Below are 18,259 nucleotides of genomic sequence, written 5' to 3' on the forward strand. Positions count from 1 at the left end.
GGGAAGATCATGGTTTAAAGCCAGCCTAGGCAGGAAAGTCCACTAAGACTCTTATATCCAATTAACCAGCAGAAAACCACCAGGAAGTGGAGCTGTAGTTCAAAGTGGTAGAAAGTAAGCCTTGAGCAAAACTAGCTCAGGGACAGGGTCCAAACCCTGTGTTCAAGCCCTGTGACCAACAACAAAAAAATAGTATTCTTTGGGGAAGATAAAGCACATGCATTATTTATATTTTACTGAAGAAACTGTAATCCAGAAATCATGAATATATTCAAGTTCCAGAGTGACATCTTCAGCAGGTTAAGACGGCTCATCTTTTCTAGTTCTTGTCTAGTGCTGCTGGTATTCAGTTTTGAGATTGCTTCTAATTCCACCCCAATACAAAGGACTCTGAGCCACTTTCTAGTTTTAGCGGCTCTGGTGAAGAAGTAATAACTAATAGGCAAATCAAATGGCTGGGAACATTACCTTGTGATCTACTGAAAATGCAAATTTCTGCGTGTCAACATTTAACTGTTCTTCTAATGTACACATGGTGGTTGTTGTTCACTATGAAAGGACCAAGGCTGGCATCGTCAAAGTATGTCTTTATTCATATCTAATTTTACTTAATAACCCAAACACATTTCCCAAATTGGCAAAGAATGGGACAAAGCACACGTAACCAGGAAGATTTTGTGGTGCTCTGCACTGAGCTCTCTACTTTAACAACAAGCAGCAGTGAGTGATCACATCTTTTTTGGAGTACGCCAATTTTGACTACGATTAGCCTTCTTCAAAGCCTCTATGAAGATTCAGAGATATCAAAGCAATCACCTTCTACCTTTAATGATGTGGATGCCCGCTAAGCCATTGAGGGCACACACCAGTTGTCGATGTGCTTCTTCACATTCAGTTCCACATTTCTTCTGCAAAGATGTCAGCAGTTCCTCCATTGTCATAGTGCTGAAAGTAAAGGGAAACTATTTAAGTCTAGAAAGAAAATCCATAGGGGCTGGGAAAGTGGCTCAATAGTAGAGTGCTTGTCTCACATGCATGAGGCCCTGGGTTCGATTCCTCAGCACCACATAAAAACAAAACAAACACACAAAAAAAAGCTGGAAGTGGTGCTGTGGCTCAAGTGCACTAGCCTTGAGTTGAAGAGCTGAGGGACAGTGCCCAGACCCAGAGTTCAAGCCCATGACTGACATGCCACCCTGCCATGTGCCCCTCCATCCCCGCAAAAAAAAAAAAAAGAAAATCCATAAATAACAATAGGAATGCTGTACTACACAAAATAAAGAGCACAAGACCCTTTTGTGTGTGTGTGTGTGTATGGGGGGGCAGTACTGGGGCTTGAAGTGGGGGTCTTGGTGGTGTCCTTTAGCTTTTCTGCTCAAGTCTGGTACTCTACCACTTGAGCTACAACTTCTCACTTTTTTTCTCCTATTTGTCTATAATCTACTGAAAGGCAAAAGTAAAAATCTAATCTTCTTGATATTTTTTTATGGAACCTAAATTCTGCTTTTAATACCAAGTTTCAAAAGTAGGCCAGTTTTTGAGTTATAGTCTGATTCACAAAAAAATTCTGGGATAAGAGTATTATGGACAAATATTCCCTAAGATTTTTTTGGAAGGCAAAGCCAAAATATGGCTAACATAATTACAAAAAAAATCTTTAGAGGTCATCTAACTCCCTAAGAATCAAGAAACGTAACAAAGGCCTTTCAAATCTAAAGCACAGCCAAGAAAATTTTCCCAAACCAAAAAGGCAACCAAACACACCACAATAAAATTAGGACAATAGTCCTCACTTTAAAGGAGATGTTCAAAACAAATTTTTTTTTGATATGACTGTCTTCCACAAATGAGATTCCATACAAAGATTAAAACACATCACTGAAACAATTGACACCCAGTTTTAAGTCCCTGAATGGAACTATGGGCCCAAAGGTAACTGCTTAAATACTGTCTAGGTACCAGGTTCTCTCAAGAACAGGGTAAGGAAACTGTACAAACCTCTTCTGGAGTGGCAAGAACTCCCCGCGAACAGCCTGTGGGTGGCAACAGGCCTGCCTAAGCCTCAGCAGTGGATAAAGGATGGAGGTGACGGTCCTTCGGTCCAGGCTACTGAGCTTCAGAGCCCAGTCAGAAATCTTCCTGAGCTTCACCACTGCATCCTGGCAGCAGACCTCGTGCTGACGGTGATAGAAATGTCTCTCCACTGGAGAAAAGTGGAGCCAGTGGGTTTCTTCAGTCTGAGGTGGTATCTGGATCTGTATTAGAGGGTTTGGAAATAAAGATTTCTTTCACTTGGCAATTCTGCTTTTCATCCCAATTTCCTTTCTTCTTATAATATCCTTAATAAAATTTAGCATACTGACTTGGTCAATCACATCTTTCTTTGCAGACCTCCACAGTATCTTGGCAATAAAACTGTACAGGAGCTGAGGGTTCCTCTTGCAGTAAGGGCGATAGAGAAGTCGAACCCACCAATGTCTAATACAGTAAGGTTCAATGCCAAGAAACACCACAAGGCCAAAAAGATCTGAAAAGACAAAAGGTCACCAGACACGGAGAGTAACTGTTTCTGTACTTCTTAGTTATTATTTTGAATAAGCACTTTCACAGATATAATAAAGCGCAAAGTACTGTCCATGAATTAAAATGTAGATTTAGTGTCTTTAATCTGAAATTTAATTTCAGTGCAATTTACATTTATTGAGAATCTACTTTGCTTTACATTTTTTCTAAATACTAAAATGGAAAGCTTATAGAACAGTTAAACTAAACTTGTAATTAATGAAAAATCTGTAAAGTTGCCACCAGAGAGAAAACCTAGAAAAAGTACTTGAGTATGCTTGACTAAAGGATACATAAGAAATAAGAAATAACATATATCAGCTGGGCACTGGTGGCTCAGGCCAGTAATCCTAGCTACTCAGGAGGCTGAGATCTGCAGATTGCAGTTTGAAGCCAGTCCAGGTAGGGAAGTCTGTGAGAATCTTATCTTCAATTAACCACCCCTAAAACTGGAAGTGGCTCTGTGGCTCAAGTGGCAGAGTGCTTGCCTAGCATGCATGAAGCCCTGTGTTTTGATTCCTCAATACCATATACACAGAAAAAGCCGGAAATGGCACTGTGGCTCAAGTGGTAGAATGCCAGCCTTGAACAAAAAATAGGTGCAGAGACACTGCATACACCCTGAGTTCAGGCTCCAGGCCTGGCAAAAAAAATTAGATAATATATATGTATCCTTATATCTATATATCATACATCAATGTGATATTTATCGAACCAGAAAAAAATTTCTAATAACAGAAATGTTATGGAGAATCACTGATGACATTGTCTGATCCAGTCTTCCTCATGACTTTTAATTTATTAATTCTAATTCTAAAAAAACATAAAAATACAGGTAAGATTTACCCACATTGTTACTCATAACAATATATAGGATAAAAATGACTCAAAAAAGAAAGTATGGTATTCTGTCAGTACTAGTTTTCTTTTCTGATCCAGCAAATCTCCCATTATCAGCTTTGGAGCATGGTGCTCTCTATATATTTCTTGGACACTCAATTTTATATTCCATTTTTTTTTCCTCTCAATATATCTAAGACAGTTTTCCCTATATAATTATTTGTGATGCATTTCTTAACATAAAGAAAACCGCTGAGGGCTGGGAAGGTGGCTCAGTGGTAGAGTGCTTGCCTTGCATGCATGAGGCCCTGGGTTCAATCAATTCCTCAGCATCATATAAGCAGAAAAAGCTGCAAGTGGCGCTGTGGCTCAAATGGTAGGCACTAGCCTTGAGCTGAAGAGCTCAGGGACAGCACCCAGGCCCAGAGTTCAGGCCCCACAACTGACCAAAAAAAAAAAAGAAAAAAAGAAAACTGTTGATATACTTCCCCAAATTATCAAATTACGCACACAAGTGGGCTGTAAAATATTTCTATAGAAAGTATATTTTTTGGCATTTTTTTTTTCAGTACTGGGGTTCACTCAGGGTACATTTGCTAGTCAGGCATGTTATCACAAGCCATACCCCCATCAAGGTGAGGTTTTATCTTTAAACATTCTATAGGTAAGTGTAATTTTCTTTATGCTTGTCACTATTAAAATTCTAGAAAGTTTGGAAAAAGCTATTTTTTTTTCAGGAGATCTGGAGCGTGAGTAATCTTTAAGCCATTTTACTGTGGAAATACATTCATAGATATACAAAGATGCCAAAACTTCTTAAATTTCTCACTTTAAGTAGTTACAGTTTTATTATATGGCAGTTACACCTTCAAGAAGCTCAAACAGCTCAATAACAATGTAAAAAAAAAAAATCACTCGGTGATTTTGTAATGGTAACAAGTGCTCAAAAGTCTTGCCAACATATGTAAAATAAACTACCGGGGAAGTGAGGAAGGATTATTCATGTTTTTAAACACTGAAACGAGAGAAAGCAACTGACAATTATTTCTATTGTCTCTACCCTTCTGCTTTTCATAAATTATCTTTAAGTAACTGCATACAAAGGGGTTTTAACTCAACATGTCGGTTTATCATATAATGTATCTTCTCACCCCTTCTATCCTTCTCTCCCATCTCTCTCAACCCTACTACTTATATCCTCAACTTCCTGCTAACTTTTGAGCTGAATGAGATTTATTAATAACTACATGTAATTTTTCAGTTTTCAAATGTGAAGGCAGATCACTAAATCTGACTTATTGTTCTATTGAGTATCTTCATGAACCATTTAAATTATGTATTTCAATATAGATTTCTTTGCCTAGAAAATTTTTCTCTTAAAATTAACCATTGAGAAACCTCTTATTTTCAGGTATGGACGCTGATGTTTTAATTTTAGCAGGATAATCTAAACTCAAAGGTAATGTATGAAAACTTAAAATTTTCAGACAGGTAAGTATTGAAGATGCCTCAAAAACTAATGTACTCCAAATATGCTTAAATTTTTCAACCTAACTTTATTTTAGTAATTGTTTTTCTGTAAATTTTTTTTATGTGAAACAGCATTTTTTTAAACTTTTAAGTATCTGCAACTTGAATAGATGTGTTAAAAATGCAGTATCTTTTCCAAGGACAAAGCAAGTAACAAAAGATTAACATGGAAACATCAGTGTGTGCACGGGAGAGGGAGGAAAGAGGTGGACTAGATATAAAAACTCAACCAGAGGAATGGTTTTAAGGATACCAAATATGCTATTATGCGACACTATAAAGCTACTAATAACTTTGTAACTTTTAGAATTAGCAAAAGCGTGGTCCTACATGGATTCAAAGAAAACTATGGTCCCTATTTTAATAATTACTCACATCCAATTGAAATTAATTTTCTTTCCTCCCTTCCTTCTTGCTCTTTTCCTTGTCCTCTCTTTCCTGTCTTCATCCTTCCATTTCCCTCTTCCTCTCTTTCCATCTCTCTCTGTCAGGCTCTTTTTTTCTGTTTTCAATCATTTTGAAATAGAGTTCAATTTTTATCTGTATCTATACTGTTTAGTAGGTACAATAATTATTTAAGATAATGCTTCTACTCACTGGATATCTAATCTTCAAATACTAAAAAGCCCAAACAAGTTCATTTAAAAAATAAAAGCTAGCTGGACTGTAGTGACTCAAGCCTGTAATCCCATCTACTCACAAAGCTGATGATTATGGTTCAAAGCCAGCCTGGGCAGAAAAAGTCTATGAGATTTTATCTTCAAGAAAATCAACAAAACACTGGCCTGGAGGTATGACTCAAGTGGTAGAGTTGCTAGTCAAGCAAACAAGATGAGCAGGTGCAAGGCTTTGAGTTCTGGCCCAGTACTAGCAGGAAAAAAAGACAAGTGCTTAAAACTATTAAGAGTGTACTATACACACACATTCACATGAGTAAGGATTTTGTTAATTGTTTAATACACAGTAACATATCATGTTATTTTCTCCAAAATAATAGGCTTTTGAAATACATTTCATATGTTCAGAAAGCCTACATTACCCTCCAGTCCTCGCTGTACTGGAGTGCCACTGATGCACCACCGATTAATCCCAGTCAGTCGCTGAGCCATTTCTGCAGCCTAATGAGAGAGAAACAAGAAGTCAAAGTTATCACCTGGAATCCTAGCTGTAAGGTCTGCACAGGGACACCTCCCTACCTCTTGGCTAAGTTTCTGCCCAGTATCTGTTACCTAGGTGACTGGCAGACCTGGAAGCAGTCACCTTCCCCTGCTGCTAGGTCACATCCTGGGCTGCCTCTGGTCACATGCCTCCCATCTGACCTGAGGAGGGTCCCAGACTCTGAGGTCACATCATGGGTCCAGTGTGGCCACACCTTTCCCCCACCTGGCCACACCTCTTCCTGTCCCTGGCCTAGCTAAGTCCTGGCCCAGGGGTGGATCCCTCCTTCCTTTTTCAGCCTTCCTTCTCTACCATGCATGGTGGGGGGGAGGGGGCAGCAGTTTGGTAAATAAACTTCTTTTCCTGCCTGAATAGCCCATGATGTTCTCTACCTAATGAAACCTATTTAATATACCTTACACTAACTACATAGGAGGCTGAGAACTGAAGGATCATGATCTGAGGCCAGTCTAGGCAGTGAAGTTGGTGAAATTTTACCTTTTATTTTTATTTTTAAAATTATCTTTAAGTAGTTGTAAAAAGGGGTTTCAATTCAGATTATAAGTATAATGCATCTTGATCAACGTCATTCCTACCATCATCCTTATCTTCAAACCAACAATAACATAGCACAACACAGAGCTGAAAGTATGGCTTAAGAAGTACAGAGTTTGCTTAAGCAAGCACTAGGCCCTGAGTTCAAACTCCAGTACTGCCAAAAAAGTTAAAAAGTCACTGGAAGAGTGCATAAGTGAGGCATATGTTTACTTATGAAAACAGTCTATGAATCTCTATACTTCAAACGCGCTATCTTATCCTGCTTTAATAGTTCTACATTCATTGATGAATATCACATTCAGCATTTCCCATTACAAGAGCTCTCACTATGAGGATGCTGCCTGTGCTACTCTGAAATGATAAGGTAGTTCAAACACACAGAGAGTGAAAAATCCCCCTGTACCACTAAAACATTTCCAACACCACTTCATACAAGTAATGTAAACCTGTATTAGTAGATTTAATTCATGAATTCAGCTTATGTTATAGACTAGACAAAGAAGGCTAGTCATAATTTTGTCCTCTGTAACTGCATTTTCTGTCACCATCATTATCTGTCAGAGAGAACAAACTACTACTAAAGTCAAGTTTTCCTCAAAGGTACCAGAGCCTACACAATGAGCTTTCCAGTTAGCAGAAGTTCTTATAAAAGTCCTAATTTGCTTTGATCTGTATCACACACATCTTGACATCTTATCCAAGAGTATCTGAGCACCAAATACAGAGCAATGATTCAGAGTATCAAAGTAATTCCAATGGGCTATTAAATTCATAGCTTAGGAGAAAAAGAAATGTAGTGTTTAACAATAAGCTTTTATTAATAGTGTGAGAAAACTATTCTTCAAGGATTAAACCATTGATATTCCCTCTTCCTTCCCTACTCTGAGATTTTTCAGACTAACCTTCACTGTTGGACACTCAACCATCTGAGCTTCATCAAGGCAGATCCTCCACCATTCCACAGCAACTAGAGGGCTGGGAATGGCCATATAGCGCTTCTGGTTCCGCAGACGACGCCCATCCTCACTATTGCTATGTGGGATATCGACATAGTTCAGTTCGGAACGGAGGACATCATAGGTAATGATAACTATGTCCTGTTCTGCCAAAAAATGAGGCTGTAAGAAGCCATCTTTCTTCACTCCTTGATATACCTAGAAGTAATGAGTATCGACAGAGTTATTACAGACAGTCTTGTCAAAGACAAGGCAAGCCTACATTTACCCCCTTATTGAGCCCTTCACCTTGGCTCAGGACACCATATATGCTATGAGAGCCACACCTGGCTAGAGGAACACTTGTTTTAATTGTGAAAGACAAATAACAAGGACCTGGAAGGAAAGTATATGTGATGGCATCATGGTAGAAAGATCAATTCCATGCCTGAGGAGAATTCAGGAGTTTAAAATGTGAGGTATGCCTGTGACAACATAGGAGTTACACAGGTGGGAAAGAAAGGAAAAGGATGACAGGTCAACGGACCCAATAGCTTGGTTAGAGCACAATGGCATGCAAAAGTAGCATAAGGGTTATCATTCAAGAAACAGTTTCCATGTGCTAAGCATTATCTTTAGAATTCAATGAGTGGGCAATGTTTCTATCCTTCATGTAAGTATCAGGTAGCTTGCCCAAAACTGAAAGAACTAAGATTCAAACTAGAGCCCTTCCCAGGCAATAGCTGTGTTCTATTACTGTGGTTTCCATGACTATGATAGTGGCTGAAATTAGAAAAACCTACAACAATAATTTCTCAGATTAAAAAAAAGAACACAGGCAGTAAACAGTAACACTGACCACTTAGTGGGACAGCACTTCCATTTAATCTTCATAGCAGGATATTATTCATAGACTTTAGCCCAGGTATGGCACATAATAGGTGCTCAATAAATACATAAATACCTGTTGATTTGAGTAAATTCTTATTTCACTAACAAGGTAGCTGGCACTTAAGAGAAAAAAATCTGGAGCTCAGAGGTGACAAGTCAGGGACAGCTAAATTATACAATGTTGCCTTTGGCTGGTATTCTCTCTAAAAGAACCAGTGCTTAAAAACAGTTCTTTCCCATTGGCATGACCAATGATTGTTGAAAAAGCTTTCACATCTTTCTACTCAAAAGTACTTTCAACCCTCTAAAATCAGAAAAGAATGAATTCTACTGTTCCATTTCTTAATTTTAATTTTCTCTTCAGGCTCTGATACAATGTTAGTATTCAGTCAGTAATTTAATTTAGGTGGATGATAAAACAAAAAGTATATTAGATTATAATAACTCTTGAAACAAAAACTTTCTATGTTTCTATCCCTCTTTAAGCCCCCAGTGCCTTTACCAAGACTCGAAGAGATGAGGACTTGACGTGCCTGTTGATCTCATCCACCCACTGGTGACAGATGGAACTTGGAGAGATGATCAGAGTGGCTCTTGTTGACACCGGCTCCATTGCAACAAGGCAGTGGGGGCAGTAGAAAGGTTTAATCTTCAGATTCTTCTCTTCATAGTTCACACACTTGGCATGTTGCCACAGATGGCATTTCAGGCACTGAACCCGAGGCTTAGGGTCTATCCCAACTTCACCACATATGCACTCAAAGCGATAGTCAGGGGCATTGAAGGGAGTCTCAGGAGGAGAATGTGGTACCTCATTACCAGCAGCGTTCAGAGGCTGAGCATGGTCCTTTGATTCCTGCTCTTGTTTAACGTCAGGTACACATGTACTCTCAGACATAGTAACATCAGCAATCCCAGAGTCATTTGTAGCTGGACAGTGACCTTGTGAATCAGGACTGGTAACAAGCTGACTTTTTCCTTTGTTTGTTAATAGCTTTTTCCTTGGTTTACTACGGTTTCTCCTGGCCTTATAGTAATAGCAGTAAGGATCATCATCATCATCCGAAGTGTTTGAGGGCAAGTATTCAGAATCTGTGTCCTTGTTCCCTAATTTTCTGGAATCTTTCTGAATTCTCCTTGGGCTTCCTACTACCTGTGGAAAAAAATCAGACTTAATTTACTTTTTTCAACATAGTTGTATTTCTGAAACTCAACTCCTAACTTTTTGCACATGCTTTACATAAACTCCTGTAGCTAGTCTTTGCTCCCTTTACCCTAAGGAGACTCACTTCTGACAGAAAGCATCTAATCCAGCCTCTGTCAGAACTCTCTAATCTACAGAAACCAAAGGAAGATTCTACTCTATACAAGTATGATCTGGAGAGGAAAGATTAGAAAAAGGATGTTATTGACATTTTGGTACTAATTTGTTAATTATTTATAGTCTGTTTAAATCAAGGAAGACTACATGATTACAGTGTATCAACATACAAACTAAGGCTATAACAAAAGTACCAAGTACTAAAAAATAAACGTAAGTTAATATACTGTGGCCTGAGATTAGCAAATACATTTTCCCTATCCTTTCCTTTTCTGTGTATGTGCCTTCTGTCTCTCATTCAATTGCATTTTGAATAATTAAGAGGCTGGGGTTATGCATATGAGCAATATTTGACTCCTGGTTACAAGAGATCTCAAAGAATACTAAGTAAAAGGATGCTAACAGGAGTACATACTACATGTGGGAGTGTGATGAGCAAGTAGGTAACAGAAATAGTTTCTACCAAAAGCTGTCAAGATGAAGTTGAGCAGAAGAGTAAGGACACAGAACCAAAGGCATTAATTTAGATTTGCTTTGCCTAGTGGAAGCAGGATTACTAAAAGCACACAAGTTCTTTGTAGTTTCATGTGGTGTCAGGAGACAATGTTGGAGAACCCTTATTCTAAGAAATTGAATTATTTTCTGCTGCTCTTTTTCTTTGTCCTGTGAAGCTTGTAGCTTCATTATTTGACTTATTGCCATTAATCTTTTCTGGATTTTTATTTGTAAATTCTATGTTTATTTTCCTAAAAGCAAACAAATTACTGGACCAAATGGAAGCTGTTTAATAACAATATACAGAAAGTGGAGCTACGGCTCAAATAGTAGAGTACTAACTTTGAGTAAAAAAAAAGTGGAAATTATAATAATATGCAAAAATTTTATAAGCATTGACACTGGGAAAATGAGAATTTTATATAAAAGGTTAAAAATGGATATAAAGTATTATGTAAACTTAAGGGTATTCTTAATATTTCTAAAATGTGGATGTAACTTCTTAACTGTTAACAGCACAAGATGAGAATAAAGAAGTTACCTTGAAATCTATAATGTTTAACCAATTAATTTTACAATTCACCAAACAGAGACCTACTTATGTGCCATATACTTTTCTATGGGTCTAATGTTAACCAAAATTAAGTTTCTACTTCCCTGGATCTTGTATTTAGAAAGTAGAAGGCAGTCATTTCTGTAAGTGCTTTTCCTAACTAGTATTTAAAAAAAAAAAAATCAGTCTGTAAGCTTACATGTCAAGGCAGGGTGTGTCAACTTACAGAAGGCATCACTTATAGGTAAATGTAGTCTGCAAGTGCTCTGGTACCTGCTTTTTCGTTTTATCACATATATCCTCTTCCTTATAGTTCTTCCCCAATGTAAAAGTCCCAGAGAAACCGTGGCCTTTGATCTGTTTCACTAGACCTTCGAGAATTAAACATTTCAGCATCCGCTTGAGAAGACTTCTGTTCCGCTGCACATCGTATCTATACATAGAACTGACATACTTGTAGATGGAAAGGATAGAAACTCCTTTTTTTCCATTCATTTCTTTCACAGCTGTCAGGATCATCACACGTGTTGCTAAATGCAAAAGGGTAGGCCAACTCAGTCAAAATGATTAGCATGAAATGGAACTAAAACTCAGTTAATCTTAACTTGCATTGAGAATTAGGTTAAGGAAAAATAATTAAAAGATTTATTGAAGTATAGTACAATTTGAAGAAGAGACAGTAAAATTTATCTCAACATATTAAGAAAAATTACCAGAACAAAAATAATTCAGAGAAGAATTATTCAAGCTAATTTGTTAGTCATATATAAAAAAATTATTCAAAAATTTTAAAAAAGCCCTAGCAATTATCCTTAGTATATGCTACTACTATTAGTAAGGGCAAAAATAAAATTGGATTTCAACTGTAAGCTTAAAGTCAATAGACCTAACAAGAAGTGCTTGGGCCAAGTCCAACAAAAAAATTACTATTTTTAAGTGAAGGTATTATGAATTATAGATAAGAAAATTTATACAAAGGATAAATTATAAGAACAATTATTCATAATGATTACAAGATATCTCTAAGGATTGAGAAAACGACCAGAAAGATCACTGTAAGGAGGTATTTCCTTTAAAAGTCTTCATACTTACGAGGGCAATGAACTTTTTCCTTAGGTTCAAATTCTACATTCCGCATTTTTGTCTCTTTTGCTTTTCCTCCAAAACAATTTGATGGGATGAAATAATTCACCACTTTCCCCTAATATAACAACATTCCATAGTCATGTGTTTGCTTTCGGTATTCTCAAGTGTTTTTATTAACATTAATCACCCTTCCACTAAGGAAATACAGAACAGTTTTATACAATTATGAAAGGGCTATCATGCCTTTCCCACATACAAACTTTATTTAAAATAATAATTTATTTAATTTAATAATTTATTTAATTTTTATTTAATAATTTATTTAATTTAATAATTTATTTAAAATAATAATTTCAGAGCTCACAACTGAATTTACCTTTTAAAACTTTTATCTTAAATTACCTAACTGTTGTATGGAATTGCTAACATTAGCTTTTAGGGCATATTTTAAAAGAGTTAACATATTGAGTTTATAATAATAATATAACTTGGAATAATATAATAATAATAAAATATAATAATAATATAACAATAATATAAGTTGGAATTAAATTAAGTTAGGAATTAAAATAAGTTAATGTGTAGAAAGTTCCAGAACAAGGTTATTAATATTTAAAACAACATACTGAGCTGTTTTTCTACAAAAGAAATAGTTTTTTTTTCTCATTACTAGTCTGATATGATTGGCTAATTTTTCAAATAGGATCACATTACCACACTATAAATAACTAACTAAAGCTGTGTATGCCTGGTGGGCCCTGAAGAGAATTAGCATTAACCTTGTTTAGTGGTCTCATTTGAGCAGTATGTAATGTGCTGTCTTCACATTTCATCACTGGAACATATCATCTACAGCAACATTTGCCCCAGTGAAGTTGTCTAAAATTTCTATTTGTAAACACATGTATTTCATGAAGAATACCTAAGAGCCTGTTTTTAATCTAACAATCTACTAAGCTACCTGTTCTTTAAACATAGGCTTCATTTTAGATTCTAAGACTTATACTTAATATTTGTATAACTTTAAAAAATAGTTCTTAAAAAAAAGAGAGCCGGGAGCTGGTGGCTCACACCTGTAATCCTAGCTAATCAGGAGGGTGAGATCTGAGGATCTTGGCTTGAAGCCAGCCTGGGCAGGAACGTCTGTGAGTCTTATCTCCAATTAACTAACTACTCCTAAACTGGAAGTGGAACTGTGGCTCAAAGTGGCAGAGCATTAGCTTTGAAGGAAAAAAAAAAAGCACAGGGACAGTGCCCATGTTCTGAGTTTAAGCTCCACAACCATGATTGACAAAAAAAAAAAAAAAAAAGTGGTAATATAGAGGTTTTCAGTGGTGACCAAATATATGAAGTCAACAGAACTTTTGTGAAGTGGTTTCTCCTCTGCCAACAGTGGGATCTGAATGCGTATACCTTTCCTCCTTAGCCAATATCATCAGAGAAGACTCTGCCAGGTCATAAATATCCAATTCTGGGGGCTCGCTTGAAGTTAGCCATCCAATTCACACAGATCATCAGCCAGAGCGAATAGAAAGTGAAGGTTTGTGTGCCAAGCAAATGTTCTTGACAGGATGCTTTCTGGGAACATATGTGCCCTGCTTTCCTGAACACCACAGTACTACTCCCTACCTCAGGAAGAGTGAGAGCATCTTGTTTGACATCTTGTCGAGTATGTGTTAGAATCAGAGCCAAAACCTCCACTGTCTTTCCAAGACCCATTTCATCTGCTAAGATCCCACCAAGCAAGTGGGGTCCGGAATGTGGGTATTCACGGATGATGCTAAAGGAAAAACAAAACAAACAAGAAAAACACATAACAGGAGTATAAAAATCTTATACTATGTCTTAGAATGAACCAATTGAAATCTGATCATTAATAACTGCTTGAGTGGACAATTAAGTCTGCAGAACCATAAATGGACTGGTAAATATTTGTCATCTTTTTTCTTTTTGACACATAAAAAATTATGAATCTTCTTAAAAGAATCTTTATACATCTGTGAAAAAAAGACACTGAGAGAGATAACAAATGATTATTTTATGTTTAACAATTCCTAAAACTCCTTGTTAAACAAATTGTCAAATTTAATTACAAAAGTATAAAAACTGGCCACTAAGAAACAAGATAACTTTTTAAGTCTGCCTGTAAATCTTAACTAAACTCCTTATGTCATTATGATGCTTTTATTTACTGAAAAACAAGTGCTATTAGTTCTGTTTGTCCTAGCATATGTGTTTAATAAGAATAATTTATTATTCTATTTCAAGATACTACAAAAATTAAGATCAACAGTTATAATGCCATATAGTATTTCATTATATTTATTTTTTACATCAATCACAAATAAAATTTTGCCTTACCAGCCTGTATATGGATTATAGTAGAGTTTCAGCCCCTCAGATGTAACAATTTCTCGCCATAAAAAGTGCAGGGAATTTTCTAAAGCAAAATATAACCATAACAATAAGATTTTACATGTTTTCCTTTTCCTGTCAAATAGCCACATTCAGATAAAATTAGACAGGATTCCTGGGATCTTAATTCATATCCTTGAGTAGTCTCAATTGGGAAAATGCATGCCATTGACTTAACACATGAGTAAATAGCTAAGAATCTCTTCAAATATTTTCTTCTAATATGGTTCTTCAGCTTTTTCTGACTTAGGTATGAATCCACACAAACAAGTAATAAGACAGAAGAGCAAAGCACAACAAATAGTGGAAGGTTAACAAAGAAAAAAGTAGATATATATCTACATATATATATATCTCTACATATGTTTACATATATATATTAAAAAAAACTATAACCAACTGGTACTCAATAAAATGATCTTATATAAATCATCCAAGAGACTGCATGAAAATTTAAAATAACCCAACAGATATATGCTTGTATATTACTAGCAGTATTAGACCAGGCTAGAACATTACTCAAATCACTGATTTCTTACATAGGTTGGAAAGCAGGTCTTAACCGAGGATGACAGTGTCTCAAATCATAACACACAAGTGTTGAACCTGCCTCAACCAGAACCACTAATACTAAAATCTGCCAAATGAGAAGTGTGTCTCTTAGGAGTTACAGTAAGAAAACTGTCCCTGCCACAAGGGAACTTTTTAGGATGGGAAGAGTACTTCACACCAGCACTGTGTACAAGAAGTATACATTTTTTTTCTATCTACAATCAATTTTAAAATTATTTAGATACTTTATATTTTTTCATGGTACTGTCTGGAATCTTGTGTATACGTCAAACTCAGAGCACATGTCAACTTGGAGAGTCATATTTGGGACAATCTCTGTGTTAATGAGGCATTATGATTCATATCTAAAATATCCCCCAAAGGCTCACGGTGAAGGAGTGATCAGTGATGTTCCTGAAGGATCTTTTGGGAAGTGACTGCATAATAATGGATTAATCCATTGTTGGGTTCAGAGTTTGATGGACTATTGGGAGGTGACAGAATCTCCAAGTTGATGAAGGTGGAATCTATTTGAAGGGAGTATCTTCAGGCACGTCCTCGGGTCACTGTTTCCTCCACAAGCCTACTCTCATGCTGTCATATTTGACTAGCCCTAGGTCTAAAACAATGGGTCCAGCTGACATTGGATTGAGACCAGTGAAACTTGTAAACAAATGCCTTAGTTTTCAAAAATTCTAATCAAGGCCAAAACTTGGGAAAAACTAACCCAAACTAATATTAGATAAATTATTTCAGATATCAAATTTGGATTTCGTAGAAGACAATTTTGCTCACAGAAACTTCCATTCTATCCATTCTTCAAGATGTTTTGTTTAATGATTATTCTATCCCCTATCCTCCCCCAGCTCTCTCTCACGTAAGCCCTCTAACCCATGTGTCTTTCTCTAAGCACTGTACTTGCCACCAGCAGGTGTGTTTGCGAGGTGCTCTCGCTGAAGCATCCAGTTGACAGCATCTCTCTGGTAGGGTCTCAAAACAGGGGTCAATGCAGGATGCTGGACATCCATTTGGATAGGTTGTGTCTCTTGTTTATGTGTTTGCTTCACAAAATGATAGAGTTCATCAATATCTTGTCCCTCTGGTTCACTCTCTTCATCTTCCTCATCTTCTAGTGTATCTGCATATTCAACAACAATGTACTCACAACTTGATCTACCATGTATAGACACTAGCAATTCTTTGGGGTCAGGTCGTGGGGCCTGAACTTGGGCCTGGGCGCTGGCCCTCAGCTCTTCAGCTCAAGGCTAGTGCTCTACCACTTGAGCCACAGTGCCACTTCCGGCTTTTTTTTCTTTTTGCTTATGTGGTGCTGAGGAATCGAACTCAGGGCCTCATGCATGTAAGGCAAGCACTCTACCACTGAGCCACCTTCCCAGCCCTAGACACAAGCAATTCTTATCCTAAGAAAGTACTGTGTATTCACTCAACTCTTGGGTATTACTCAGTGTTTCATGACTGGAAATTGTTATCTATCAAAAAAAAAAAAATCTACCTAGTGGTTCCATAAGATAGTTCAAGTGCTATTTTTCAATTGGTGTTGTTTTCAATGTTTGGAAATTTTTCTCTCACTTTTTCTAAAGCTAGAATTAATGTTCTTTGTGTTCATACAATGCTTCTATACTTAAATTTAGCAGACCCCCGCAATCTACTTGGTATTGCAATCACTTGCCCACTGAAGGCAAAAAAGGTGGGTTTTTGTGTCAAGCTTAAATGTGCATCAAGATGATGCACATCTGGCCCTTTGTGGGTATTGATAATCATTCAAGAAACTCAAAGATAACTTCACTTTTACATCTCAACATAGAAAAGTGTGTGTGTGTGTGTGTGTGTGTGTGTGTGTGTGTGTGTGTGTGTGTGTGTGTGTGTGTGTGTGTGTGTGTGTGTGTGTGTGTATTAGTTTCCTGAGATGGGACTTAGTAATTTAGTCAGACTGGCTTAGAATTTCTTGCCTTAGCCTCTTAAACATATAAGCCACTATGCCTATCCAGATAGAATTTTTCATATCTATTTCTTCTACTTAAAAAAGGCTTCTAGTAATAACATTGGTTAAGTAGAAGAGTCCTTTAAGGGGCTTGGAAAGTGGCTCAGTGGTAGAGTGCTTGCTTTGCATGCATGAGGCCCTGGGTTCGATTCCTCAGCACCACATAAGCAAAAAAGAAAAAAAGCCGGAAGTGGCACTGTGGCTCAAGTAGTAGAGCGCTAGCCTTGACCTGAAGAGCTGAGGGACAGTGCCCAGGTCCAGAGTTCAGGCCCCACGACCGGACCCCCTCCCCCCAAAAAAGAAAGCAACAGTCCTTTAATTATTTTGTAAGAATATTAAAAATCTCATATCTATAATCTGCTTAAGCTGATTCTTTGTTAAAAAGATCACTCTCAAAGGGAAGAAGTGAGCCATTTCTGAACTGCTTTCAAAGAGTTTAAGACAACAAACCCAATGTGTTGTAGAACTGAGGGATTACACCAAAAAGTCCCCAAATCTTTCTATTACAAAATGCCATAAGTGATTTTTAAAATCACACAATTAATGTATAATTATATACTTTATTATTTCATACCATTATAATAGGCAATTTAGTGTTAACATTTTAATTTAAAGTTTTCTTAGAAATCATGTTTTTAAAATTCAAATTCAGTATTCATCTAATTTTGTTATTATTATTATTGCTTAGCATCAAGGCTTCATCAGGCCTCAGCTTGCTAAGCATTTGTCTACCACTTAAGCCATGTTCCTAACCCTTTCTGAATTGTTTTTTAAAAGACAGAATGATGGAATTTGCATTAAAACTTAAAAAAAAAACAACTGCATGTATTTGAGAAGATTGATTCTTCATTCTGAAACTCAAGGTTTTCCTACTAGCTCTAACATACAAAATAATTTTTAGTAGTAATATGAAATATGAAATAATAATGTGCAAAAAATGTCAACAACTATGCTTAGAAACTGACTTCCAAAATATTTTGTATAGACTGAATCTGAAATAACTCTCAGCTAGAAGTTAAGAGAATTTGAACTGTTTTCCCAGTAGTTTGCTGGCCGTACCAAGCCATCCATACTCCTTTGGACACCAGTGGCTGAGAATTCTAAAAGATCTAACCGAGGATGCAAAGTCTTGCCAAGACATAGAGCTATTTGGTCTTTATAGAAACCAGGCTTTGAAGGCCATCTGTCAGACTGGAAAGGATAGATGGAACAAAGGCCAGACCTGACTGAGGAAATTTTACATAGGAGTTTTTTTTTTTTAAAACAACAACAAAACAAAACAAAAATACTCCAGTACTGGTGGCTCATGCTTAATAATCCTAGTCACTCAAGAGTCTTGAGACCCAACCCAGGTAGGAATG

General features: G+C 36.8%; 1 protein-coding gene across 2 annotated transcripts in view; it reads right to left on the bottom strand.

The window, feature by feature from the left end:
* Shprh (SNF2 histone linker PHD RING helicase) overlaps positions 1-18,259 on the bottom strand; it is a 56,326-nt gene that overhangs the window by 27,669 nt on the left and 10,398 nt on the right. For both annotated transcript variants that reach the window (XM_042686863.1, XM_042686945.1), the window contains exons 4-14: positions 15,819-16,034; positions 14,291-14,369; positions 13,559-13,709; positions 11,936-12,044; positions 11,117-11,373; positions 8,977-9,627; positions 7,551-7,802; positions 5,972-6,050; positions 2,364-2,527; positions 1,999-2,255; positions 824-945 (exon numbers count right to left, since the gene is read on the bottom strand). In XM_042686863.1, coding sequence (XP_042542797.1) covers positions 824-945; positions 1,999-2,255; positions 2,364-2,527; positions 5,972-6,050; positions 7,551-7,802; positions 8,977-9,627; positions 11,117-11,373; positions 11,936-12,044; positions 13,559-13,709; positions 14,291-14,369; positions 15,819-16,034 — 2,337 coding nt within the window. The remainder of the gene's footprint in view (positions 1-823; positions 946-1,998; positions 2,256-2,363; positions 2,528-5,971; positions 6,051-7,550; positions 7,803-8,976; positions 9,628-11,116; positions 11,374-11,935; positions 12,045-13,558; positions 13,710-14,290; positions 14,370-15,818; positions 16,035-18,259) is intronic.

The sequence above is a fragment of the Dipodomys spectabilis genome, unplaced genomic scaffold (assembly GCF_019054845.1).
Source record: "Dipodomys spectabilis isolate Male_0828 unplaced genomic scaffold, ASM1905484v1 ptg000001l, whole genome shotgun sequence".
NCBI classification, from domain to species: domain Eukaryota; kingdom Metazoa; phylum Chordata; class Mammalia; order Rodentia; family Heteromyidae; genus Dipodomys; species Dipodomys spectabilis.